The sequence below is a fragment of the Coenobita brevimanus genome, chromosome 25, assembly GCF_032717465.1.
Source record: "Coenobita brevimanus isolate Jiangsu-jjx chromosome 25, ASM3271746v2, whole genome shotgun sequence".
NCBI lineage: Eukaryota > Metazoa > Arthropoda > Malacostraca > Decapoda > Coenobitidae > Coenobita > Coenobita brevimanus.
Genome location: NC_136978.1, coordinates 9,141,244 through 9,168,943, shown reverse-complemented (window position 1 = coordinate 9,168,943; position 27,700 = coordinate 9,141,244). Strand labels below are relative to the sequence as shown.

Below are 27,700 nucleotides of genomic sequence, written 5' to 3'. Positions count from 1 at the left end.
ATCTTCTCACCTACCTTTGAGACTCCTGGTCATCCTCCTTTCGGGACTTTGGCGAAAGCTTTGCCATCGCACTTGACATCTCAAAGGCTTTCAATCGAGTCTGGCATAAATCTTTAATTTCCAAACTGCCCTCCTACGGTTTCTATCCTTCTATCTGTGCCTTCATCGCTAGCTTCCTTTCTGGTCGTTCTATAGCCGCTGTTGTAGACGGCCATCGTTCTTCTCCTAGATCTATCAACAGTGGTGTTCCTCAGGGCTCTGTCCTATCACCAACTCTCTTCCTTTTATTCATCAATGATCTTCTAAGCTGTACATCTAACCCTATCCACTCGTATGCTGATGACTCCACACTTCACCTTTCCATTCGGTTCCCGCAACGCCCATCTCAACAGTTACTTCAAGAAACAAGGGATGAGGCTATGGCACACCTAATGTCTGACTTGGCTCATATCTCTGACTGGGGTAAAAATAATATGGTTGTCTTTAATGCATCTAAGACTCAGTTCTTACACCTATCAACCCGACAAAATCTTCCACAGGTATACCCACTAATGTTTAATAATATTCAGCTTAATCCTGCATCATCCTTGAACATGCTTGGGGTTTCATTTACTCGGGACTTATCTTGGAAAGATCATATTACATCTCTTGTAAAATCTGCTTCCAAGAGATTGGGTGTGCTAAGCCGACTCCGCTCTTTCTTTACCCCTGCACAATTGTTGACTCTATACAGGGGTTTTTATCCGCCCCTGTGTGGAGTACAACTCTCATGTGTGGGGAGGCTCCCCACATACAGCTCTTCTCAATAGGGTGGAGTCAAAGGCTTTTCGTCTCATTAACTCTCCTCCTCTTACTGACTCCCTTCAACCTCTGTCTCTTCGCCGCACTGTTGCATCTTTATCTCTTTTCTATCGCTATTTTAATGGTCACTGCTCCTCTGAACTGTCTGCTTGCATTCCTCCACCTCTACGATGGGCGCGTAGCATCCGTCTGGCAGCAAACTCTCATCCCTTTTCTGTCCAGCTCTCTAATGCAAGAGTTAACCGTTACTCCCAGCCTTTCATTTATGCAACAGGTCAGTTCTGGAACTGTCTCCCTCTGTCTGTATTTCCTGCTGCCTATGATCTCCAGTCTTTCAAACGTAGTGTGTCCAGGCATCTCAAAATGATCGGATCTTGAATTTGGCTCTCTATCGTATTTTGTTTTTCTCTTGGAGGGAACTGTTACTGCGGACTCATGGCCTTTGGTTCCTTCTTCCTCGCATAAAAAAAAAAAAAAAAAAAAAAAAAAAAAAAAAAAAAGTCCAGACTGCTTCTGGCTTATTGGACTTTTTCCGATATATGGGAATTTAGTCTGGTAGCTCCTTGAGTCTGATAAAAGCGAATTCCGGTCTACTGAAGTCCATTATATTGAGGTTTTACTGTACAGTAATTCCTCATTTATCGGAACAAGCAGTATCCGGACCTGTTCATTATCCAGATACTGGACCTTGGCTCTACTAAACCATTATCCGAATTTACGTTGAAGTCCCAAAAAACTTCAGCCAGCCAGCAAACATGTTCAAACATTCAGTATCATGGCCACTGGGCTCGAGCCGTGAGCAGGAAATAGGCCGTAACCCACAGCCAGAGCTAAAATGTCCGTCCACATCTGTACTAAATGGTCAAAGTCGTGCACTGGTCAAATCACTCCCAACGAACCTCCAGCATCTGAGTAAAACGACTGCAACCTGCAAGTTGTGTCAAAACATCAGTACGCATCCCCATAGAATGTCCAAAGTCGCACGGCCACCAGGCTAAGTAATTCCCAACTGCCACCACGCATCGAATAGACCACAAGCCATAAGTACATGTTCGGTAACAGCGGCCATCTGCCTCTCTACCGAATGTCCAAAGTCACACAGTCACTGGGAGTTTTGTTTCCAAATGGCCACCACGTGTCTAATAGACCACAAGCCACAAGTAAATGTACAGTAAAAGCGCCCATCAACCCTGCGATAGGTGAAAATCCTCTCCACAGCCTCGCTTCTCCCCCTCCTGTCCCTCCTTTTTACCCTCCCAGCTCCCCCCTCACTCCCTCAGTTTCTCCCCTCCTTCACACTGATAGCACTGACTGAGGAGTTTTTAAATTTTTTTGTGATTTATTCTAATATTACTGGTTGTATTGAAATTCTAAAAGGACCATGAGAAAGCTTGTGAAATTCTGCATCTAGACATGTGCTTAACACTTGGAAGGTGCTGGCAAAATTATGCACTAGGATGGTGGGAAATTATAGGAAGGTAAGTTTTACTCTTGAACACTATTTATTCTCACTGCATTTCTGTACTTTTACTCATCAGTTTGCTGTGTTTTATCTTACAGTATAAACACCAGCGAAGATGAAGGTATACCATTTATACCAATTCAACCAATTTCTGGAGGCATATTTGGCCGTGAAACTTTTTTTGTGACTCAAGAGCAGTTATTACTGGTGTCAGATAACTGATTTTCCAACTGTCCTGAGTTTTTTTCTGGATCTTTGTTGTTTATGCATTGTTTCCTTGGTGTTTAACAATGATATGGATAATCCTATGTATGTTCTGATGTCTAAATATTGCAGATTGACCTGAAAATAGTGCCAAAATTAGGAGGGTTACTGTATATAATATCCAGCTCAATCCTGGATCATCCTTAAGCATACTTTGGGTCTCATTCTCTCAGGATTTATATTGGAAAGATCATATTACAGCTCTTGTAAAATCTGCCTCCAAGAGATCAGGTGTGCTAAGCTGACTCCATACCTTCTTTACTCCTGCACAGTTGTTGACTTTATACACAGGTTTTATTTGTCCGTGCGTAAAGTACAACTCTCATGTGTAGGGAGGCTCCCCACACACAGCTCTTCTCAACAAGGTGGAGTCACAGGCTTTTTGTCTCATTAACTCTCATCCTCTTACTGGTTCTCTTCAACCTCTGTCATTTCACCACACTGCTGCGTCTTTTTCTCTCTTCTGTCACTACTTCAATGGTCACTGCTCCTCTGAACTGTCTACTTGCATCCCTCCAACTCTACAACAGGCACACAGCACCCGTGTAGCAACAAAGTATCATCCCTTTTCTGCCCAACTCTCTAACGCAAGAGTTAAGTGTTACTACCAGTCCTTCATTTATGCAACAGGGCAACTCTGGAACTGTCTCCTCCCTCTGTCTGTATTTCCTACTTCCTATGGTCTCCAGTCTTTCAAACGCAGTGTGTTCAGGCACCTCAAAATGAACGTATCTTGAAATTGGCTCTCTGTTGTATTTTGTTTTTGTTTTTTTCTTGGAAGGAATGGTTTGTGGGCTCCTAGCCTTTGGTTCCTTCTTCCTTGCATTACAAGAAAAATAAAATTAAAAAAATACAGTAGTGTATAGGTGGGTGTTTTTTGGTTTTCAATTTTTTTTTTTTTTTCATGGAAATTCTTGTTTTGCATTACTTTGGATATTCCTATGTGTGTTTTGATGTCTAAATATGGTAGAATGACCTGAAAACTGTGCCAAAATTAGGTGGGGTACTGTACATACAATGGTGTATAGGTAGGGTGTTTTATGGTTTTCAGTATTTTTTCTTGCATGGTTTTCTTGGTGTTTAGCATTACTCTGGATATTCCCATGTGTGTTCTGATGTCTAAATATTGCAGATTGACCTGGAAACAATGCCAAAATTTGGAGGGGTACTGTACATACAATAGTGTACATTTTTTTTTGTTTTTTTTTTCAATGTTTTCTGCACGGTTTTCTTGATATTTAGTATTACTTTGGATATTCCTATGTGTGTTTTGATGTCTAAATATGCCTGAATGACAGGAAAACACTGCCAAAGTAAGGAGAGGTACTGTACAAATAGATTAGGTATAGGTTGGAGGTTGGGTTTAGGTAGGGTCTGGGTAAAGTAGGGGGATACTGTTCATTATCCAGACATTGCTACTACTCGGACATGCCTTTGGCTCTATTACATCTGATAATTGAGGGATTACTGCACTTCCTTCACCATAGGAGACCCATCATGAAAAAAAAAAAATACATCCAATACGATGTTATTTTAAACAGAACTACAGTAATGTATCAGGCTGTACCTTACTGACAAGCTGGAATGTGCGGTGTATGAGCTTCAATTTGTCCCTGGGGCTGAATGAGGTTGAGAGCATCTGTAGCGTTTCAATGGCCTCGGTGAAGTGCTGGTCCTTCACTGCACCAAAGCCTCCCCGACCCACACCACCACCAGCATTCGTTAAGTTGTTTATGCCACTGGTTAGGTTGTTTACACCCACTGGCAGCCAGAACTTCCTAAAATTATAAAATGAGAAAAGCAGTGGAGTAAATGAGTGTGACATCTAGAAGCAGCAGCAGCTACAGACCAGAAACAAAATGAGAGGATATCACAACAGAAAAGAAAAAAAAAAAATCAAGAAATTTTTCTATCTATCAATCTATCTATCAATAGCCTGACGCCCTAATCCCGCAAAGGGTGGCGGCAGACAAAATGCCTCCAAGTCACTCTGTCACCCACCATTTGACTACCCCCCAACTCACTCCCCCCTCCCTCATATACCTCTCAACTCCATCCCTCCACCTCATCCTCAGTCTCCCTCCCTCCCTCCACCTCACCTACATACACCCTCTTAATCAGTCTTTCATTCTCCATTCTCTCCACATGTCCAAACCTCCTCAGTGTATTTCTCCTAATCTTCTCAACCACATCCACATCCACCCCACAACGTTCCTTCACTTCTTCATTCATCAACATGTCCCTCCATGTCACTTCACATGCTCCTCTCAAGTAACTCATTTCCATTGCTGTCACTCTTGACTGTTCCCCTCTTGCAAGGTCCACACCTCGCTTCCATACGTCAGGGTAAGGATCACAATACTATCATGCAGTGACTGTATTGTGATCCCTACCCTGACGTATGGAATTTTTAAAACTGAAATAACTAACCCATCAACTCCAAGGAAGGTCATTAGCGCCACATCGGGCTGCTTGTTCCACTTGAGAAGCCTGCGCCAATATTCCTCATCACGGTGTTGGTGATGCAGCACATACAGGGTGGACAGTGGGGAGTACACATGTGGCAGCAAGAATGGATGGATCACATATGCTGGTGTCACCACTCTGTACATGATCCAAAATGGTTTGTATTAGCCTTAGATTCCAGGTCATATAGGAGGCTTTGTAGCATCTCTTCCTCAACAATTTAGTTTGCACATTCCCTCTTTATGCCATTTCTGTCACTTTAACACAGTATCAATATAAGTACATACATCAGTAACATATATGAGGATAATGAGGTACAATGAGCAGAATAAATCAATAGGGAAGATGTTATGAAAACTCCCATACCACTTATTATATAGTCCAATAACCCAGTAACTTACATGATAAATCTTTTTTATAAGTCCTCTTTCTTAAAACCCTTTAAGTTGTTTTAATTTAAAAGCATATTTGTGGAAGGCAGAACAATTTATACTGAGGAGTATTTTACACACAATGCACAGGTAAAATTTAAATACTTCATTTACTTTGACTTGACAAAAATTCCCGACCGCTTTCGGTTCGCATGATGACCACATTTAGTCAGACCAAATGACTGCTTTAATAAGTTACCAAGGAGACTCATTCTTTATAAATGATGCTTACTGAATTTTATGCAACCACAACACAGTATTCAAGTTATGAGTGACCCAGATTTGTCAGATGGAATCAAGCCAACTACAGTAGAGTACCTTTAATGCAAGTCCATTCTAATGACTATCCTCAATCAAAAACAGTGAAAAAAGAATCTAAGGTCAAGCAAGAGACTAAGTAATGAAAAGGCTTTTCCACATACAAACACAATCTGATATTAGCACAACCATTGCCAACAGCACTTTCCTTTATTCAGAACATCATCATCATCTGAATCCTATTTCACACAAATACTAGGATGGGCAGGAACAAGAAACAGGAAAAAGGGTAGCAAAACAGTTGGAAATTACCTTATTTAGTGTAACATATAAAATATTTACCGGGTACTTCTTAATAGTATGATGGTACTGTATACTGTATCTGTATTACTACTTAAGATAAATACCCAAATTTACAGAGTATTGGAAAATATTCTGATGTGAATGTGAAGCAACTGGGAATATCTCATCAGTATCAAGGTGTACACCAGATACGTATTAATGAGATGCAGTTTGGGTTTATGCCAGGCAAAGGGACCACTGATGCCATATTCATTGTTTGACAGCTTCAGGAAAAATACTGTATATTGGAAGGAAGAGGGAAGTGTACTTTGTTTTTGTAGATTTGGAAAAGGCCTTTGACAGAGTCCCTAGAGAGGTGTGAAGTGAGCAATGAGAAAGCTTGGAATCGAGGAGTGGCCAGTTAGGGTGGTTATGGCCATGTATGTGGGTATGCTCGCACCTAGGTAAGGGTGAATGGAAATTTGAGTGATGAGTTTTTCTTGAATGTTGGTGTGCACCAGGGGTCAGTTTTGAGCCCCTTGTTGTTTATCATGGTACTTGAAGCCCTCTCACATGACTTCAGAAGTGGGCTCCCGTGGGAGATGTTGTATTCTGATGATTTGTTGTTGATTGCAGAGAATGAAAGGGAGGTGGAGGAAAGATTTAGGAAGAGAGATGTTATAGGGCACAAGGGCTTATGAGTAAATGCAGATAAAACAAAAGTCATGATATCTAGGGCTGGAGGCAGTACTGTCAAAGAATAGGGAGAGTGGCCATGTGCGATTTGCCACAAGGGCGTAGGAAGTAATTTGATCTTGTGCAGTGTCTGTGATAAGTGAGTGCATAAGAGATGTAATGGTATTAGAGGTAGACTGGGAGGTAATGCCGATTTCATGCGTGCAGTGTGTGTGGGAGAGCAGGTGGAGGTTGTCAGGCATGAGAGGACTGAACTTGCAGTTGAGTCTCTTCAGTGTGTGGAAGAGTTTTGTTATTAGGTGGGGGCGCCCACCATCCACTCACTCGATGTAGTGCTGCTCTCAGTGTCTGCCCTTTCGGAAATCTCCTCAATCCTTCTTTCCTTCCATCCTCTTCTGTCTTCCTTTCCTTCATTACTTCCTTGTCCTTCTGCCTACAGGTGACTTTACACTCCCTCTTCTGTCTTTCTTTCCTTCATTCTTTCCTCTTCCTTCTGCCTGTGGGTGACTTTACACTGAGTGACAAGCCAAATGGTCTCCTGTACATCAGGACACCATATACTATGCTGGGTGGTAACCATATAACCAAATTTTGGCACCTGGTGGTGTAGTGGGTAATTATGGCGCACCAATCGGATTGAGCTGGTGAAGGTTTATATCCAAGGGGTGGTTGGGGTTTGCTGCTCAGATAATGCCACTCAGGGATGAGTGAGGCCAGTCACTCTCATCTCAAATGTCAGGACCAACTTGCCTAGCCCTGGGGTCCTACGCTCCTCATGGGGCAATGTACGATTGGATGATGGATGGATGGATGGAGACATGTTATGTGCTGGAAGTGGGACTGGAGCTAGCTCTGTGGCTAGTGTGAGGAGTGGTTGGAAGAAGTTCAGGGACCTTTTGCCTCTCCTAACACTGAGAAGGCTGTCCCTCCATGCTAAGGGATTTTTGTATGCAGCATGTGTTAGGAGTGTAATGTTATATGGTAATGAGACCTGGGCAGTATGGAGGAGGATGTTCGCAGGCTCAGCTGTAGAGAAATGACAATGATTAGGTGGATGCGCTGTGCATCCCTGAGTGTGAGGCCTGGTGTGGCTAGGTTTATGATGGAAGAGTTGAGTGGTAGGATGGGATTGAAGTGTATTGGTGTTGTGATGAGGAGAGGTAGATTGAGACGGTTTGGACATGTGGAGAGGATGGAAGATGATAATTGGATGCAGAAAGTGAGAAGTGTTAACGTTCGGGGTAGGGTTGCAAGAGGTAGACTGAAAATGACCTGGGACGAGGTCACTTAGTGTGACCTCAGGGATGGGGGACTGAATAGGGAAGCTGCCAGAAATCGAGCAGCATGGACAGCTGCCATTAGGTGACCAAGGCCAACACATGCGAGCATGTTGGAGCCTTCAAAAATGAAACGAATGAAACTAAACGAACACCAGAGTATGGAATTACAGTGGCTAGGTAGTAGAGTACTCATCTCATGATGCATATGCCCTGAGTCTAAGGTCTGAGCCCATTCTGATGCAGACATTTAAAATGAATGTTGGCAATACATCCTTTCATATGCTTGTATATGTACATGGTTCTACCAATGACATAAGCAGTTTCTAAAAAAAATACAACAGACCTTATACAACACTTCCACTCTCTTCCTTCAGATGCCCATTCCCAATTTATAATTCACCAGCATGAGAATGGATTCTTTCTGGCTGTTAATTTTTCCTCCAAGGAGAAGTTCAAGTCTGCAGTGGACCTAATACGTCATAAACATGAAACACCTTGGAGAATTTCACTTTTACTGAATCATTCACTGTGAAGAAAGTTGGGAGATAATGATAATGCAACAGATCATGATGACAATGATGGCTTTCTGGTCATGAGTCATAATGATGGTACAGTGTAATGGATGACAGTATTAAAACGATGGTGATGATGAAGTCCACAGTGTATAGATTGGCTTACATATCCTCGATGTCTTCAATGTCAGGCTCAAGCAAAACATCATCACTCTCAGATGGGAGGTTAGGGAACAACACTCGACACATCCCATACAGGCGCAGAGTGTATGACCGCACCTGCAACACACAGTTATTAAAAATCTCTCTCTCTCTCTCTCTCACACACACACACACACACACACACACACACACACACACACACACACACAATTCTTTTTTTTCTATTTTATTCTTGTTCCCATATAAGTTTATTCAGCTTAAGAGAGATTCCTCAAGGTGATGGAGACAAAACTTTGCCACAACTTTACTGTGTATCAGTATGTCAAAGTACATGGCATAAACAAACCAGCAAACTTGCATACATTTTGTTATGTTAGCTTAGCATAAAAAAAAAAAAAAAAATTACATTTATAAAAAAGAATGTACTGTATAGTAATACCCAAATCTGAGATAGCTCGGGGCACTCACCATCCACTCACTCAATGTAGTGCTGCCTTTGGGTTACTCACATACCAAATGTTTTCCTGTAAATGAGGAAACCATTAACTGGACCAGGTGGTAACTATATAGCCAAACTAGCAGGGGTACCCGGCGTTGCCGGGCCAAAAAAGCGAACTATCTAATCCTATTTGTTCTAGTTCAATCTTTGTCTCTATTCCAGAAGGACCATGTACCTATTATGCTTTTGAAGAGGGATTATAAAAGGTCCAGGAACTTTCTATTTTAGCTTTCGCAGACTAACGCACAATATTTGTGCGCACTTGTTTACTATTACCGGTGACCTCAGATGACCTCCAACCGGTGACCTCTAATGACCTCAGAGGTCAAACTCACTTAGCCTATGTCCGAACTGGAAGTCATGTGAGTCTCTATGCCAAAACTGGGGCTGCTGGGTCCAGTCGTTCAAGCGTGTATTATAGGTGACCTCAAATGACCTCCGAGGTCAACCTCACGTAGCTAATGTCCAAATTGGAGGTCATGTGAGTCTCCATGCCAAAAATTGGGCTGCTGTGTCAAGTTGTACGAGCGTGTATTATCGGTGAACTCAAATGACCTCAGAGGTCAACCTCACATAGCCTATGTCCAAACTTAAGGTCATGTGAGTCTCTATGCCAAAAATTGGGCAGCAGGGGTACCCAGAATTGCCCAGGCCAAAAAGGCAAAGACTCTACCAGTGACCTCAAATGACTCAGATCTGTATTTTGACCCCCTTAAAATCATCCTTGGGTCACCCTGATTGGGTCTGGGGGTCTGTGGCCCTTGGTTTGGGTGTGACTGAAGGACAAACAAACAGACAACATGGCTCTTTTATATACTGTATATAGGTGATGCCTGGTGGTTCAGTGGGTTAAGGCAAGAGCTTATACCCAGTATCCAAAAAGAGACTGGAGTTTGTGGCTCACACAATGCTACTGAGGGGCAAATGAGAGGCTCCTTTGCTCCTGATGTGGGAAAAAAATAAAACTGGAGGGTGAATCAATGGATGAATAATACCCAAATGAGACAAACAGTACAGTAGCATGGTGAAAGGCTGGTGTGGTAGTGTGGTGCAGTGTGGTAGAGATCTCACCTCTTGCACAGCATAAGGCAGCAGTCGTGGGTGTGCCACCACACCACCATAAGTGGCTCTAAATGCATCCACCAGACCTTGAAGAAGCTGGCCCAGGGGGTGTAGAGGACAGCTGAATGCCTGGAAACATACCGTTTAAGATTACCTTCCACAAAGAACACTGCAATGAGCTATCAAGTTCAGAGTACCGTGTGTGTGTGTGTGTGTGTGTGTGTGTGTGTATATATATATATATATATATATATATATATATATATATTTTTTTTTTCAGATGCCATGTATCCCAAAAACGGGGTGGCCAAGGCTTAGAGTTAATTGTTTTGCGGGAAGGGGCACTAATCCTCCACCAACCCCACTTAATACGTAGGAAGCAAATATATATATATATATATTCCACTTTCTTCTGCCTGCCGGTGTCTTTACACTCCCTCTTCTGTCTTTCTTTCCTTCATTCTTTCCTCTTCCTTCTGCCTGTGGGTGACTCTACATTGAGTGACAAGCCAAAGGTTTTCCTGTACACCAGGAAACCATTTACTACGCTGGGTGGTAACCATATAACCAAATTTTGGCTCCTGGTGGTTTAGTGGGTAATAAAGGTGCTCCAATCGGATTGAGCCGGTGAAGGTTTATATCCAAGGGGTGGTTGGGGTTTATTGTTCATGTAATGCCACTCACGGATGAGTGAGGCTGGTCACTCTCATCTTAAATGCCAGGACCAACTTTCCTAGCCCCAGGCTCCTACGCTCCTCATGGGGCAACGTAGGATTAGATGATGGATGGATGGATGGATATATATATATATATATATATATATATATATATATATATGGATATATATATATATCTATGTATATCTATATATATATATATATATATATATATATATATATATATATATATATATATATATATATATATATATATATATATATATATATATATATATATATATATATATATATATAGATGGAGTGATGAGAAGAAAAAACACAAGTAATGGAGAGGGGGATGGCGTTGGTAATGAATGGTGATGGATGGAATACTGTAACTCAAATTTGTTGTATGCTGATGATGCAGTACTACTCGCAAATATGTACCAGACAAGAACTTGGTAGACTAGTGCAGAGCTTTGCTGATGCCTGTGAGTGTCATGCCTTGAGAGTAAATGCAGAATGGAGTAAAGTGATGGTTACTGAGAGAGAAGGTGACTCCCAGTGCAATGTTACACCGAATGGAGAGAGACCGGAATTGGTGAGAGAGTTCAAATACCTGAGTACAGTGATAGAAAAGAGAAGAAAATGTGCAACAGAAGTGGAAGATAGAGTGACACACAGAAGCAAAGTAGCTGGTGCAATGAAGGCCTTGCCAAGAAACAGAGGCTTGAGTGCTGCAGCTGCATGAGGCTTACATAAATGAGTGTTAGTGTCAACTTTAACATATGGATGTAAGACTATGGTGCGGCATGAAAATGAAAAGTCAAGAGTGAGAGCAGTGGTGATGGGACAGCTGAGGAATGTATGTGGAGTACAGAGAGCAGACAGGATACGAAATAATGTGATTTGTGAAAGATGTGGAGTGAGGAAGTCTGTGGACACCAGAATCAAAGAGAATGTACTGAGATGGTATGGTCACATGGAGAGAACAGATAACAATAGAGTGGTGAAAAAGGTATATCTGAGTGAATTTGAAGGAGGGAGGAGGTGAGGTACGCCAAGGAGAAGGTGGAGGAATATGGTGGATGCATGTATGAGGAACAGAAGTTTGGAAGGTGGCGAGGCAAGGGGACTGACAAGAGATCGAGCTGGCTGGATGAACATTGTGAGGTGAAGTGCACGAATAAGGATTTGGCATCCCTTTTTAACGTGACAGCATCCAGACTGACTCTATCGGATACATTTATGTGAAGCTACAGAAGGTGGTGAATGTGTTTGGCATATCAGACAGAGCCAGGATTCCAGAGGCTTGAATGGTGAGTGAATGGAAGCATGGCCCATTGGATTGGGCAAATTTGGGCTGTCTGGAGATTGCTACTCCTCACCCTGCCCTAAGGTGGAAAAGGAGGTCCGGGTGATGACGATGATGATGATGATGATGATGATGATATCTATCTATCTATCTATATACCTAGGCTGCTTTCCCCAAGGAAAAGGAGGTAGCCGAGACAGGACGACACACTCCCAATTTACTCATCCACTCAAACACATTCATTCGCATCTTAGCCCTAAAGGGGAGAAGGGACAGACCCTCACCACACCACACTGCACAAGGGTCAACCACACAGTGTAATCAGTGACATCTGCAGCAGGGCCCGACAGCAGAGCTGGTTTACCCTTGCCACATCATAATAGACCCATCCCCTTAACCGCACCTGACCTGATCAGCTGATCAGATCAAATGCAGGAGAATATCCCCTCAGGGCTGCATCATCACTTATCCATTCACAATTTCTCTCCATTTATTTCTGTCATGCACAGCCACTCTTCTTTGCTCAACGGACATCCCTCTCGCACCCAACGCTCTCTTCACACTATCCATCCATTCTATTCGTGGTCTTCCTCTCAGCCTTACACCTCTCACATCAGATCTTGTTATCTTTTTCACCAATCGCTCATTATCCATTCTCTCCATATGCCCAAACCATCGCAACACCCTCTGCTCAACTCGATCAGCCATCTTCCGAACAACTCCAGTGTTCCTTCGCACTTCACTCGAACCATACGCATCACTCCACACATACTCCTCAGACACCTCATCTCCATTACATTCAAACTTTTCCTCTCTACTACACCCATATTCCATGTTTCAGCCCCACATAACACAGTCGGTACCACAACACCCTCATACAGCCTTCTTTTTACATATATTCTAAGCGAACATCATCTAAACACTTTTTCATTCCTCTCAGCACCTTTCCTACTTCATTCATTCTAAACTTCACTTCTGCATCTATTCTTCCATCCACAGCAACATGTGGCCCTAAATACTGTACTTAAAACACTCTACCTCCTCAAGCAACTCATCATTCAAAACTATATTCATCCTCCTACCATCTACCGACCTCATACATTTCTTCACTTTATTCTTATTCTCATTTACTTTCAATTTCCTCCTTTCACACACCCTTCCAAACTCCTCTACCAACTGTCTCAATCTCTCCTCTGAATCTGCCACCAGTGCAGTATCATCTGCAAATAGCAGCTGCTTCAGATTCCACTCTCTACCATCAACATTCACCAGACTCAGACCTCCACCAAAAACTCTTGCATTCACCTCCCTTACAACACCATCCATATAAATATTAAACAACCAAGGCGACATCACACATCCCTGCTGCAAACCCACTCTCACGGGAAACCAATCACTCACAGTATTTCCCACTCTTACACATGCTTTCCTACATACATAAAAACTTTTCACCCCTTTTAGTAACCTACCATCAAGTCCATACAATCGTAAAACAGTCCACAAAGCCTCCCTATCAATTCTATCATACGCTTTCTCTAAATCCATGAACGTCCAAAACACATCCTTGCCTTTCGCTAAATACTTTTCACACACTTGTCTCACAGCAAACACCTGGTCTACACATCTCCTAAAGCCACACTGCTCATCACCAATCACTCCCTCTGTACCCTCTCTAACTCTCTTAATTAACATTCTACCATATACCTTACCTACAACACTCGACAGACTTATACCCCTAAAGCTAGTACATTCATACTTATCACCCTTAACTTTATACAGCGGGACCACACAAGCACTTGCCCAGTCAACTGGCACTATACCTTTCACAAAGCACACATTCAACAATCTTACTAACCAGTCAACAATAGTCGCTCCACCACCCTTCAGGCATTCCACAGCACACCCATCCATACCTGCAGCTATCCCTGTTTTCATCTCCTATACTGCCTCCTGCAATACCTCCTTCATGATCAAAGAATCAGTCAACTCTCCCAACACATTTATTCCTTGCACCCTTCCATCCGCCACAATCTCAGCCTCACTTTCCTCCTCTACATTTAACAATCTTTCAAAATACTCTGCCCATCTCTTCCTTACTGCATCGATCTCAATGAACATCCTTCCATCCTCTGCTTTTACTCGCTCTTCCTTCCCAGAATCTCCCTTTCACACCCTTTCCACCTCCTTCCAAAACATTTTCTTATTCTGTTGAAAATTCTAAGTCAACCACCTACCCCACCTCTCATCTGCTGCCACCTTAGCATCACGCACAGTCCTTCTCACCCTATTCCTCTTTTCCTTATACCTCTCATATGACACCTCATCCTTCCTCTGCAGCTACACTTCATATGCACGTCTCTTCTCAGCCACAGCCATACTTACTTCCTTGCACCACCATTCACTTCCTTTTCTTACACAACCACACACTCGTCTCACACCACACACCTCTTCCACATGCCCCACCACAGCACCCTTAAACAACTGCCATTCCTCCTCCACACTGCCATTTTCCTGATGTTTCACTGCATTCCATTCATCTTTCAATTTCTCCTGATACTCTATCATTTTCTCTCTTTTATCCAACTCACTCACTTTCAAAACTTCCCTGCCACACCTAACTCTCCTAGCTCTCACCCATCTCTTACCTACTCTTAACTTTCTCTCCACCAGGTAATGGTCAGACACACCTCCACCCTCCCCTCTCAAAACTCTTACATCCAACAATCTTCCTATTACATTCCTAGACACAACCACATAGTCCATCAATGCTCTATCAACAACCCTTCCACCCTCCTGTCTCACCCATGTATACTTATAAATACCTTTCTTCTCAAACTGGGTATTTCCATTCACCATCTCTCGCTCAACGCACATCCCTATCATTCGTTCCCCATTTTCATTTCTTCCAGGCACACCATGCATACCAACAACACCTTCAACTGCTACATTTCCCACTCTAGCATTCAAATCTCCCATCATTACCACATTCACATTCACTCAAAATCTCTGCAGACACTTATCAACATCATTCCAGAAAGACTCCCTCTCTTCTTCATCCCTTTCACTACCAGGCCCATATGCACTCACAAACACACACAACTCACATTCAAATTTCGCTTTCATCCATATCAGTCTCGATGACACCTCCTTCCATTCAATCACACACTGCTGTACTTCCGGACTTACTAACAAGGCCACACCTTCTCTTGCCCTTCCTCTATCAACACCTGACAATCTTTCATTCACACTTCCAGACACAGACTCACCCTTCCCGTTCATCTTCATTTCACTCAAAGCTAACACATCCAACTTTCTTCTCACAAACATTCTCCCAGTCTCCTCCCTTTTAGCCTCAATTGTACTACATCCACACACATTCATAGACCCAGTCTTCAGGGTACGGGGATAACTCAATCCCCCATCCCTTTCTCTGGCCTGTCTCTTTTTAGGAATTAAAAAACAGAGGAGGGGGTCCCTAGTCCCTCCACCCTGCCCCTTTTAGTCACCTTTTATGACATGCAGGGAATACGGTGGCAGTATTCTTCCTAACACAACCTGGCCGCAGAGTAGCAGTACCACCCTATAGTGCTGCCAGATTGTGGCCCCCCCCCCCACCACAGGGGGCTTGATTCCGGGGGCTTGAATGGTGAGCGAATGGAAGCATGGCTCATTGGATTGGGCGAATTTGGGCTGTCTGGACATTGCTACTCCTCACCCTGCCCTAAGGTGGGAAAGGAGGTCCGGGTGGTGATGATGATGATGATGATGATGATATCTATCTATCTATCTATCTATATCTCATCAGTCTTTACAAGTCCACTGCTGAACAAAAACCTCCCCCAACGAATTCCTTGACTAAGCCAATCTTTGCCACGGTTTCCCTGCAGATTTCTGTATCTCATCTCTCCATCTCCTGTCTGGCCTTTTTCTGCTATGCTTACAATCTCTTGGTGTCCAGTCAGTCAGCCTCTTGCTCCATCAGTTATCCAACATTCTTGCTACATGGCCTGCCCACCTCCATTTCTGTTCTTTTATAATTGTTATAATATCTTTGACTTTAGTTTGCTCTCTCACCCAACTTGATCTTTTCCTGTCTCTTAAAGATATTCCCAACAATGGCTTTTCCATTGCTCTCTGAGAACGGATTAACTTATCTTCCACTGATTTTGTCAGTTTCCAGGTTTACGACCATATGTCATAGCTGGAATTATACATTTGTTTTACTTTTCATTTCATGCAAAGTGGAAGGCTAATTTTCATAATGTCTCTATGTTTACCGAAAGCTTTCCATCCAATTGTAATGTGTCTTCGTTTCGCTATCATGACGAGAATGGGAGTGCGTTAGTGGACATTTGTGCTGGGAGGGGGTTGGTGATAGCCAATACCCTCTTCAGGCATAAAATGATCCACAGGTATACATGGCGAGTGATGAGAAGGGTGGGTGGTGAATTGAATGAAAGGAAGGCAATGATTGATTATGTGTGTGTGGATGAAAGGATGCGAAGATGTATATTGGATGCAAGAGTTTATAGAGGTTGGGGGAGTGGACTCTCTGACCACTACTTGGTGGTGGCCAGAATTAAAGTTCAAGTAAGATGGAGGAATAGAAGAAGGGAAAGACGAGAGGAAGGAGTACTTGCAAGGAGAGTGGAAAGGTTACAAGAGGATGTGAAAAAGGCAGAGTATAAGAAAGAAGTGGAGGAACGATTGGGCAAATATGAATTGGAGCAGATGGGGGATGTGGAAGGTGTAGAATATTTACAGAAGAAATATGTGCAGCATGTGATGTGGTGTGTGGAAGGAAGAGAAGACGGAGAGGGGTGCAAGGAACAGCGTGGTGGACTGAAGAGGTGAAACAGGCTGTGGCACAAAAGAAGAAAGCATACAATGAATGGATGAGAAATAGGGGCGTGGAAGAGGTTGAGAGGCGGAAGAGAGAGTTATATGCAGAAAGAAAGAGAGAGGTGAAAAGATTAGTAAGAGAGAGTAAGAACAGAGTGGATGAGGAATTTGGAAGGAATTTGAATGTAAAGTGGAGGGACTGTAAGAAAATGTTCTGGAGAGAGGTGAAGAGAGTAAGACAGGGTGGAAGTGAAGTTAGCAGGGGAGTGAAAGATAAAAATGGTAGATTACTAGTGGAGAAGGGAGAAAAAGTGAGCAGATGGAGAGAACACTTTAAGGAATTGTTGAACGTGGAGGATGGAAGTAATGCGAGTATAAGTGGCTGGGGAATGGCTGGGAGAAGGAGGGAGGTGAGAAGACAGGAAGAAATCTGTAGGATAGAAGTTGTGGAAGCAATGAAGAAAGTTAAATCAGGGAAAGCCCCAGGAATTGATGGAGTGTGTGGTGAAATGCTGAAGCATGGGGGAGAGATAGTAGTAGAATGGATGTGGAAGATGTGCAGATTGGCCTGGGAGGAAGGTAGAGTCCCGAAGGATTGGAAGTCAGGTATAATTATTCCCTTGTACAAAGGAAAAGGGGAAAAAGAAGTGTGTGGTAATCATAGGGGCATTTGTCTTCTTAGTATAATAGGAAAAGTGTATGGTAGGATACTTATTGACAGAGTTAGAGAAAGAACAGGGCAATTAGTTGGAGAAGAACAGGGAGGCTTTAGGAAGGGAAGAGGTTGTGTAGATCAGATATTCATTCTCAGATCTTTAGTGGAAAAGTTTCTAGAGAAGGGAAAGAAGTTGTATGCGGCTTTCATGGATTTGGAGAAAGCATATGACAGGGTGGACAGACTAGGATTGTGGAAAGTGTTAAGAATATATGGAGTAGATGGGAAGTTGTTGAATGCTGTGAAGAGTATGTACGATGGTGCGAAGGCTACAGTGCGTGTGGATGGTGAACAAAGTGAATTTTTCTCTTTGAAAGTTGGGTTGAAACAGGGATGTGTCATGTCTTCATGGTTGTTCAATCTGTACATGGATGGGGTAATAAAAGAGGTACAAGGTAGGGTAGTGGATGTTGGAGTGGCCCTGGTGAGAGACGATAATGTTTGGAAACTCCCTGTACTGTTATTTGCAGATGATACTGTGTTGTTGAGTGAAGACGAAGGGGAGCTGCAAGGCTTGGTGGATGAGTTTGAGAGAGTGTGTAAGAAACGGAATCTAAAGGTGAATGTAGGGAAGAGTAAAGTGATGGTCTTTGAGAGAGGTGAATTCAGTGAATGTACAGCGAGGTTGGATGGTGAGGAATTGGAAAATGTGAGTACGTTTAAGTACTTGGGTAGTGTGATGAGTAAGGATGGAGGTTTGGAGGGTGAAGTGCTTGAAAGGGTACAGCAGGGAAGAAAGGTTGCTGGTTCTTTGAAAGCAGTGATAAGAAACAGGGAAGTGAGCATGGAAGTGAAAAAGTTACTACATGATAGTATTGTGATACCAACTCTAACGTACGGAAGTGAAGCTTGGACGTTGTTGGAAGGACACAAGTCAAGAGTGAGAGCAGTGGAAATGAGTTATTTAAGAGGAGCCTGTGGAGTCACATGGAGAGACAGGCTGACGAATGAGGATATAAAGGAGCGTTGTGGTGCTGATGTGGATGTGGTAGGAAGCGTTATGAGGAACACACTGAGGTGGTTTGGCCATGTGGAGAGGATGGAGGGTGAAAGACTGACGAAGAGAGTGTATGTGAGTGAGGTGGAGGGGGAAAGAGGGAGGGGGAGGCCGAGGATGAGATGGAGAGATGGGGTGGAGAGGTATATGAGAGAGGGGGGTGTGAGTTGGGAGCAGGGGAGTGAAATGGCGGGGGACAGGGCGACTTGGAGGCGATTTGTTTGTGGCCACCCCAAACGGGATTGAGGCGTCTGGCAATAGATAGATAGATAGAACTGTACTCCTCGGCTTCTTCAAGAATTTCTTCGCTTTTTCTGATGACGCTCTTTGGTGTTAGTGGATTAAACATTACTTTACTTTTACTCCGGTTCATCTTTAGCCCTACATTGAGACTTTCTCTGCTCAAGTCATTTAACATTTCTTGCAATGTCTCTGCTGTTTCTAAGATTAGAACAATACCATCTGCAAATCTTAAATGGTTTAGCTTTCCTCCATCTATGTTCACTCCTTTGTTTTCCCAGTCTAGCTTTCTGAAAATACTTTCTAGGCATTTATCTACAGTATCTATCTATGGCCCGATGCCCTAATCCCGCAAAGGGTGGCTGCAGACAAAACTCCTCCAAGTCGCTCTGTCACCCACCATTTGACTACCCTCCTCCCAACTCACTCTCCTCTCCCTCATATACCTCTCAACTCCAACCCTCCACCTCATCGTTGGTCTATCCCTCCCTCTCCCTCCCTCCACCTCACCTACATACACCCTCTTAGTCAGTCTTTCATTCTCCATTCTCTCCACATGCCCAAACCAACTCAGTGTATTTCTCCTAATCTTCTCAACCACATCCACATCCACCTCACAACATTCATTCACTTCTTCATTCATCAACCTGTCCCTCAATGTCACTCCACATGCTCCTCTCAAGTAACTCATTTCCACTGTTCTCACTCTTGACTTGTTCCCCTCTTGCAAGGTCCACGTCTCGCTTCCATATGTCAGGGTAAGGATCACAATACTATCATGCAGTGACTTCTTAAACTTCCATACTCACCTCCCTATTTCTCATCACTGCTTTCAGTGAACCAACAACCTTCCTTCCCTGCTCTAACTTTTCATGTACTTCATCCCCTAAAGTTCCATCCTTACTCATCACACTACCCAAGTACTTGAATGCACTCACATTCTCCATATCCTCACCATCCAACCTCACTGTACATTCTCATCTTTCTGTACAGTCTCATCTTTCTAGGCATGCTGTAAATAATTTTGGTGAAATTGTATTTCCCTTGTGCAGGCCCTTCCCAATCTTTATTTTTTCCACAAAGTAAGAATCCCATCAACCCAAGAACATCTTTTCAATACATTTTCCTGCCACCCAACAGGTTTATGCAACATGGGGAAGGCCTCTTGTAGGATGAATTAATGGAGTTTGTTTCTATCCTATTTCCTACCACACATCTCTGCTAAACTGAAAAAGATAATTTGGTGATACCAAGAATAAAAGATGTCATCATACTAAAAAAGTTAAGATTCCACGGCTACCTTTAAAGATGATTTGTCAGCTTCCCAACATATAAAGTAATATGTATAGTACCTAGTGTACAGAAAGTCATAATACTTTGGAACACAACCCAGACTTATGAGGAGGACTTCCTGCAATTATAATGAGTATACTGAACAGGCTTCAAGATAAATTCATGCATGTGTTTGTGGTGACAATGTATAAGTCTGATAATTTTATTTATTTATTTATTTATTTTTTTTAAGCTGGGGTGGTTAGAGTTTATTGCTCACTTAATGCCACTCAGGGATTAGCAAGGTTGGTCAGTCTCATCTTAATGTTAGGACCAACTTCCCTAGCCCCGGGCTCCTACGTTCCTCATGGGGTAACACTGGATTAGATGATGAATGAATGAATGAATGAAAACAGGTCTCTGTTAATACCTTATCACAGATTATTTTTGTTTTTCAGATTTTGTCATGTCAAAGTTCAATATCCACTCTACTTTGATTGGAAAGTGTTTGCTGGGTATATGAATGATGGCAAATGTATATGAAAGCAGTCTTATGCATAATTTTAGTTTCAGTGAGTTTTAAAATATGGTCCCTGATGTCTGACTTATTTCTGACAGGACCGCCATTATATACATGAAGTACTGACCTTGCCTAAATAAGACTGGATCTGGAGGAAGATCTGGTAGTTGAGTTCCGTGCTCTGCTCAGGGATACGGTCAAGGCCTTCCAGCAGGTCTGACGGTCCACCCTGTCGCATCCACACCTGCTTCTCCGTGTCCAGTCGGCCTGCCAGTGTCTTCCACACCTAAGCAATTTTTACACACAGTTAATCCCTTTAGCAACAATAAAGAAACCAGAGGCATTTTGTCATCTTGTGCTTCATGAATTATTGTCATACACCAGGGGTTTGTCTTCCCCACCATAATGTAAGGCTTACGCATGTGGCCATCTGTGTCAAGTACTATACAATTACATGGGAAAATTAACTGATGAAACTTGGAATAGCCTCAAAAAGGAAATAGGGAATTTTTAGAAACACTACAGTACAATATATGGGATTTCCCAGATAAGTATTGGGCAAGATTTAGAAAGACAGAAGTAGATACCAGCAGCACATCACAGAGCTCTCAACAGGAAAAGATAAAAACAGCAGTACATACCTCCTCCTTTACAGTGACAAAATGATATAGCAGACCAAACACCACACATGACCATCAAAAATAAAAGGTGGTCAGCTACTCCATTAACCCAAACCTACAAAAATTTTTTTTGCTAAACTTTTTGGCCCATGAATTTAATGACAACAACCACCACCACCACCACCACCATCATCATCATAACCAATCTCCACCATCATCATCATCATCACTATCATCATAATCCACTTCCAATGTACAAAAAGGAAGTACATGATGTCTCACCTTGTCAAGCAAATGAAGAATGTACAGTATGTTTCTGTTGTCTTATGAAGGGTGAACTGGTTCCTCAAACTAAGAGATGTGTAGATAAAATGTAGCTAGCACCAAACTCACACAACCACAACCCAGTTCCCTTCACTCATAATTAGTGAAGACACTATCACTCAGTTACACGCTGTTAATTTCAATACACACAATATACAGTAAAATGGTCAACTTCCCACAACCAGATGTCCATGGAACAAGTTAAATACAATGCTGATAAATGGTAGCAGAAAAACACTCCAAAGCCAAATCAGCCACACTTACAATCCTTATACAGTAATTAGAGAACAAATAACTTACCCCATTGCTGTGCAACAATCACCTGCCAGGCAATTGTAAACACTGTCCATTTATATTGACTGGTGTGACTGGCTAAGCTCATATTAGTAAGACATCCATATAAGACCAGTTGATCATACACATTATTAAGTCATCCAAATACTGGTGCTTCAACCCCTTTACCAAAATAGCAAGAATTCTGTTTAATTTTGCTCCCACAAGACAGCTTTAAATTTTATCTAACATAGGAAAGGTACCACAGGCTGAAGAGGCAAAAATCATTATTATCATCATACATTTTGATGGATGGCTCATTCCTGCCTCCGGACAGGGGATGGTCATGACACCAGCATCTCCAAGCTATTTGGTCCTCACATAATTCTCTTACTTTCTGACACTCCCACTTCCTCCTCTCACTTTCTGACCAGTGTTCTGCTGCACTTTCTTCTACTATACAATGTACAGTCATCATCTTCTAACAGCATCTTCAATCTCACTTTCAAAGACTTAACAGTCTTCCTCTTCTGACACTATCCTCAGTCTCTTTTAAAGACTTTACAGTCTTCCTCTTCAAACATGACCCTCAAGCAGAGACTTCCTTTGGTACCCTATATGTGTGCCTTCTTTGACTGCACATTGTCCATTAACCATTACAATGACAAAGCATATCTTCCACAATATTCTGGCACATACAAGATTCTCTGAGTTGGCTTGGGAAAGACATTACACACTGAAGGTGTTAACCCAGCCACATCAGTCATAAGAGAAATGTGTTTAAAATAGTTCAGAGGGTGACAGGTTGATCACAGTGGTAGGAGTAATCTAATCTCTTTTTACTTCTGGTTCATGGTCACTCCAGCCTGACAACAACAGCCTCAAAGACCAGGTTCTTAAAAAGGGCCTCACTACCTCCTCCCGATATGATGGCAGGGGTGGTGGGGTGAAGGGTGGCAGGCATGGATAGGTGAGGGGCTGCAAGGTGGCCAGAGTGTACAGGTGATATACATTCTTCGTACACTTTCTCACAAATCTTCTACCACTCCAACTTTTCTTCAGATCTCTTGTCTCGTGTGACTACTTCATGGTCGGAAGGTCAAAACATATATATAATCACATAAAAATTGTGCACAGACCTGTTACATTATCATAACATTATCTTTGAAGTCTAGCTGTCTTTCATTCACAAACACTATAACAATCCATGTTTTTTTTGTGTGTGTTGTATGCAGCCTTCATGGATCTGGAGAAAGCATATGATAGGGTGGATTGACATGGATTGTAGAAAGAATATATGGAGTAGATGGGAAGTTGTTGAATGCTGTGAAGAGTATGTATGATGGTGCTAAGGCTGCAGTGCGTGTGGATGGTAACTGAGTGAATTTTTCTCTTTGAAGGTTGGGTTGAAACAGGGATGTGTCATGTCTCCATGGTTGTTCAATCTGTACATGGATGGGGTAATAAAAGAGATACAAGGCAGGGCAGTGGATGCTGGAGTGGCCCTAGTGAGAGAGGGTAGTGTTTGGAAACTCCCTGTACTGTTGTTTGCAGATGATACTGTGTTGTTAAGTGAAGACGAAGGGGAGCTGAATGGCTTGGTGGATGAGTCTGGGAGAGTGTGTAAGAAATGGAATCTAAAGACAAATGTAGGGAAGAGTAAAGTGATGGTCTTTGAGAGAGGTGAAGTCAGTGAATGTACAGCGAGATTGGATGGTGAGGAAATGGAAAATGTGAGTACGTTTAAGTATGTGGGGAGTGTGATGAGTAAGGATGGAAGTTTGGAGGGTGAAGTGCTTGAAAGGGTACAACAAGGAAGAAAGGTTGCTGGTTCCTTGAAAGCAGTGATAAGAAACAGGGAAGTGAGCATGGAAGTGAAAAAGTTACTACATGACAGTATTGTGATACCAACTCTAACGTATGGAGGTGAAGCTTGGACGTTGTTGGAAGGACACAAGTCAAGAGTGAGAGCAGTGGAAATGAGTTATTTAAGAGGAGCCTGTGGAGTCACATGGAGAGACAGGTTGACAAATGAGGATATAAAGGAACGTTGTGGTGTGGATGTGAATGTGATAGGAAGCGTTAGGAGAAACACACTGAGGTGGTTTGGCCATGTGGAGAGGCTGGAGGGTGAGAGACTGACAAGGAGAGTGTATGTGAGTGAGGTGGAGGGGGGGAGAGGGAGGGGGAGGCCGAGGATGAGATGGAAGGATGGAGTGGAGAGGTATATGAGAGAGGGGGGTGTGAGTTGGGAGCCAGGCAGTGAAATGGCGGGGGTCAGGGCGACGTGGAAGCAATTTGTTTGTGGCCACCCCGTACAGGATTAAGGCGTCTGGCAACAGATAGATAGATAGCTTTGTCTTGAGAAACTGTTTGATAATAATGGTTGAAAAGTATTGTACCCTGTACTTCTTGTTATATATATATATCATCCTCATCATCTCATTTTGTTTCGCTTTTGAAGGCTCCAACATGCTTTCATGCGTTGGCTTTGGTCAACTAATGGCAGCTCTCCATCCTGCTCGATCTCTGGCAGCTTCCCAATCCAGTCTCTAATCCCTCAGTCACACTCAATGACCTCATCCCAGGTCTACCTCACGCAACCCTACCCCCGACATTTTTCACGCTTCTCACTTTCTGCACCCAATTATCATCCCCCATCCTCTCTACATGCCCAAATCATCTCAATCTATCTCTCTTCATCACAACACCAATACACTCCAGTCCCACCCTACCCTTCAACTCTTTTATTGTAAACCTAGCCCCCCCAGGCCTCACAGTTAGGGACACACTGCATATCCATCTAATCATTGTCTTTTCTGCGCATTTCAGCCTGTGAATATCCTCTTCTTTTACTGCCCTTGTCTCACCAGCATACAGCATTACACTCTTAACACATGCTGCATACAGAGATCCCTTAGCACAGAGGGAGAGCCCTCTCAATGTCTTCAGGGGCAACAGGTCCCTGAAGTTCTTCCAACCACTCCTCATTCTAGCCACAAAGCTATCTCCTGCCCCACCTCCAGTGCATAACATGTCTCCCAAATAACAAAACTCTTCCACACACTCAAGAGACTCACCAGGAAGTTCAATCCTTTCACGCCTGGCAACATCCACATGCTCTCCCCGACACACCGCACACCTGAAATCAGCATTATCTCACAGTCTACCTTTAATACCACTGCATCTCTTATTCACCCACTTATCACAAATGCTGCACAAGATGGAATTACTTCCCATGCCCTTGTGGCAAATTGCATATGGCCACTCTCCCTCTTCTTTGATAGTATTGCCCCCAGCCCTAGATACCATTACTTTTGTTTTATCTACATTTACACATAAGCCCTTGTGCCCCATACCATCTCTCCACTTCCTAAATCTTTCCTCTGCCTCCCTTTCATTCTCTGCAACCAATAACAAACCATCAGCAAACAACATCTCCCACGGGAGTCCATTTCTGAAGTTACGTGAGAGGGCTTCAAGTACCATAATAAACAACAAGAGGTTCAAAACTGACCCCTGGTGCACACCAGCATTCATGGACAACTCATCACTCAAATCTCCATTCACCCGTACCTAGGTGCGAGCACCCATTTACATGGCCATAACGACCCTAACCAGCCACTCCTCGATCCCAAACTTTCCCATTGCCCACTCCACCACCTCTCTAGGGACTCTGTCAAAGGCCTTCTCCAAATCAACAAAAATATAGTTCCCTTTTCTTTCCTATATATTTTTCCTGAAGTTGTCAAACGATGAATATGTCATCAGTGGTCCCTTTGCCTGGCATAAACCCAAACAGCATCTCATCACAATATTCATTCTTTCTCTAATCATACCTTCTCTCTCTCTCCATTGCCTTCATTATCTGGTCTAAAAGTTTTATGCCTCTATAATTTCCTCTTTCCAGGGCATCACCCTTCCCCTTGTTCACATTTACAATTACACTCTTCAGCCAATCATCTAGGACAACACACTTGTATATAATTGTACTGACCAGGTCAGTGACTAACCTCACTCCTGTATCTCCTGAGGCTTTCAACATTTCAGCTGTCAACCCAGACACACCTGCTGCCTTCCCCACCTGCATCCTGCCTATTGCCCTGCTCGCAGAAGCAGCATCAATCAAAGACCAAGGGCCAAACACTGGATCTGCATGCTCCAAACCTTCTCTGTCCCAGTCATGCTCCTCATTCAACAACCAGCTGTAGTGCTCTCTCCATGCGTCTTTAATATCCCTGCTGTTCACCACAACCCTTCCTTCATCATTCTTCACACACTGCTCACCTATGATATCCCTCTTCTCCCTCTTCATCTAATCTGCCACCTTAAAAATCATATTCTTCCCTTACACACAATTTAGGTTATCAATTAAAAGTCTCAACAACTCAGACTTCGCCCTGTAAACCTCTTTTCGAGCCCTATGCTTGACAGCCAAGTATTCCTCTTTGTTACTATCCTTCTTCCATTTCCAGAAAAGCCTTCTTTTCTCTTTAACTGCAACTTCTACACCCTCATTCCACCACTGAGTCACTTTGTGTGTTCGTGAGCCTCTTGTCTCTTTGCCTTTTACAATGAAGTCATGAACCAATATCTGTGATAACAAGCAGTCTATCAAGGACACACTTGTAAGAATAGCTGTTAAGGCACTGCCACCAAAGAAAAATTTATTTCATCCTAATCATATTTTGAGCATAACCACTGAAATATTTAACCGACATCAGCTGCAGTAGCCTGTGTTACATCACTACAGAACAAAGGCCTCTCTCAATTTCCTCTATTCTGATCTACTATTTGTCAGCCTGTGTTCTCTAGGTCTGGAAGAACTGAAGAAGTTATCCACATTTTGCATGAAATATTCAACTTAAATCCTTCTCACACCAACCCAGCTGAAGGCGATCATGATGAATCTTGGACAAAATACATCCATAAATTGTACCACTAACAGCCAATCCCATATTACCCCCTTTTAGGTGTACAATCCAAATTTGGCCTACTGTAGTCCAGTCCATTTAAGAGTAGATTACCAGCCTACTCTCCTTGGTAGCAAAAAAAAAAAATAAATAAATAAATAAATAAATCACCTCTTTGAGCTCTACCCACTAAAATGACAAAGCCATCATTTGGACGGAGTATTTTAAATATAAACTCAGTCTTCAATCTTCATAAACATGATCTGAGCCCTACTAGATACACTGGCTCTGTCCCAGCCATCCCAACAGGCACAGACCTTGTCAGTGTCCACGTCGGTGATGGAGGTGATGCCCAGTTGGTCCTGACACTGACGCAACAAGGCCGTCCACTTCTGGTCTGCACTCATACTCAACTTACCAAATGACCTGCACAGAGGGAAAACAATTCAGCTATTATTGTCTGTTCACTACTGTTGTGCAGTCTAAATCTTCAGTAAACTGCTGCTAGCAAATTTTTAATATTTAACACAGTATACAGAATCATTCCTCATGTCAAGTTGAAAATGTGAGTAGGCCAAATGCTTCTTTCACTAAAACAACAGTGACACATACTTCTAGTTCATAACTGTGGGGCTAAAACACAAAATACATAAATTTTTTAAAGTTAAAAAACTTATACTTTAATATAAATCACGAGCAACCTTAGGTGATGCATATGTGGTACTTCATCAATAAGTTTATAGTGAAAGAACCTTAACTGGGGGCCAACTGCATTTAATGTATATTTCTACAACTGAAATCCATTATATCAAGTCCATGAACTCAGCAATACATG

At 42.7% G+C, this 27,700-nt stretch overlaps 1 protein-coding gene across 1 annotated transcript in view; it reads right to left on the bottom strand.

Annotated features, from left to right (window-relative positions):
• The window catches only part of Als2 (Amyotrophic lateral sclerosis 2), a 94,386-nt gene that overhangs the window by 6,730 nt on the left and 59,956 nt on the right, over positions 1–27,700 (bottom strand). Inside the window, exons 18-23 of the mRNA XM_080267757.1 lie at positions 27,183–27,291; positions 20,863–21,021; positions 10,185–10,304; positions 8,619–8,731; positions 4,958–5,131; positions 4,095–4,305 (exon numbers count right to left, since the gene is read on the bottom strand). Coding sequence (XP_080123883.1) covers positions 4,095–4,305; positions 4,958–5,131; positions 8,619–8,731; positions 10,185–10,304; positions 20,863–21,021; positions 27,183–27,291 — 886 coding nt within the window. The remainder of the gene's footprint in view (positions 1–4,094; positions 4,306–4,957; positions 5,132–8,618; positions 8,732–10,184; positions 10,305–20,862; positions 21,022–27,182; positions 27,292–27,700) is intronic.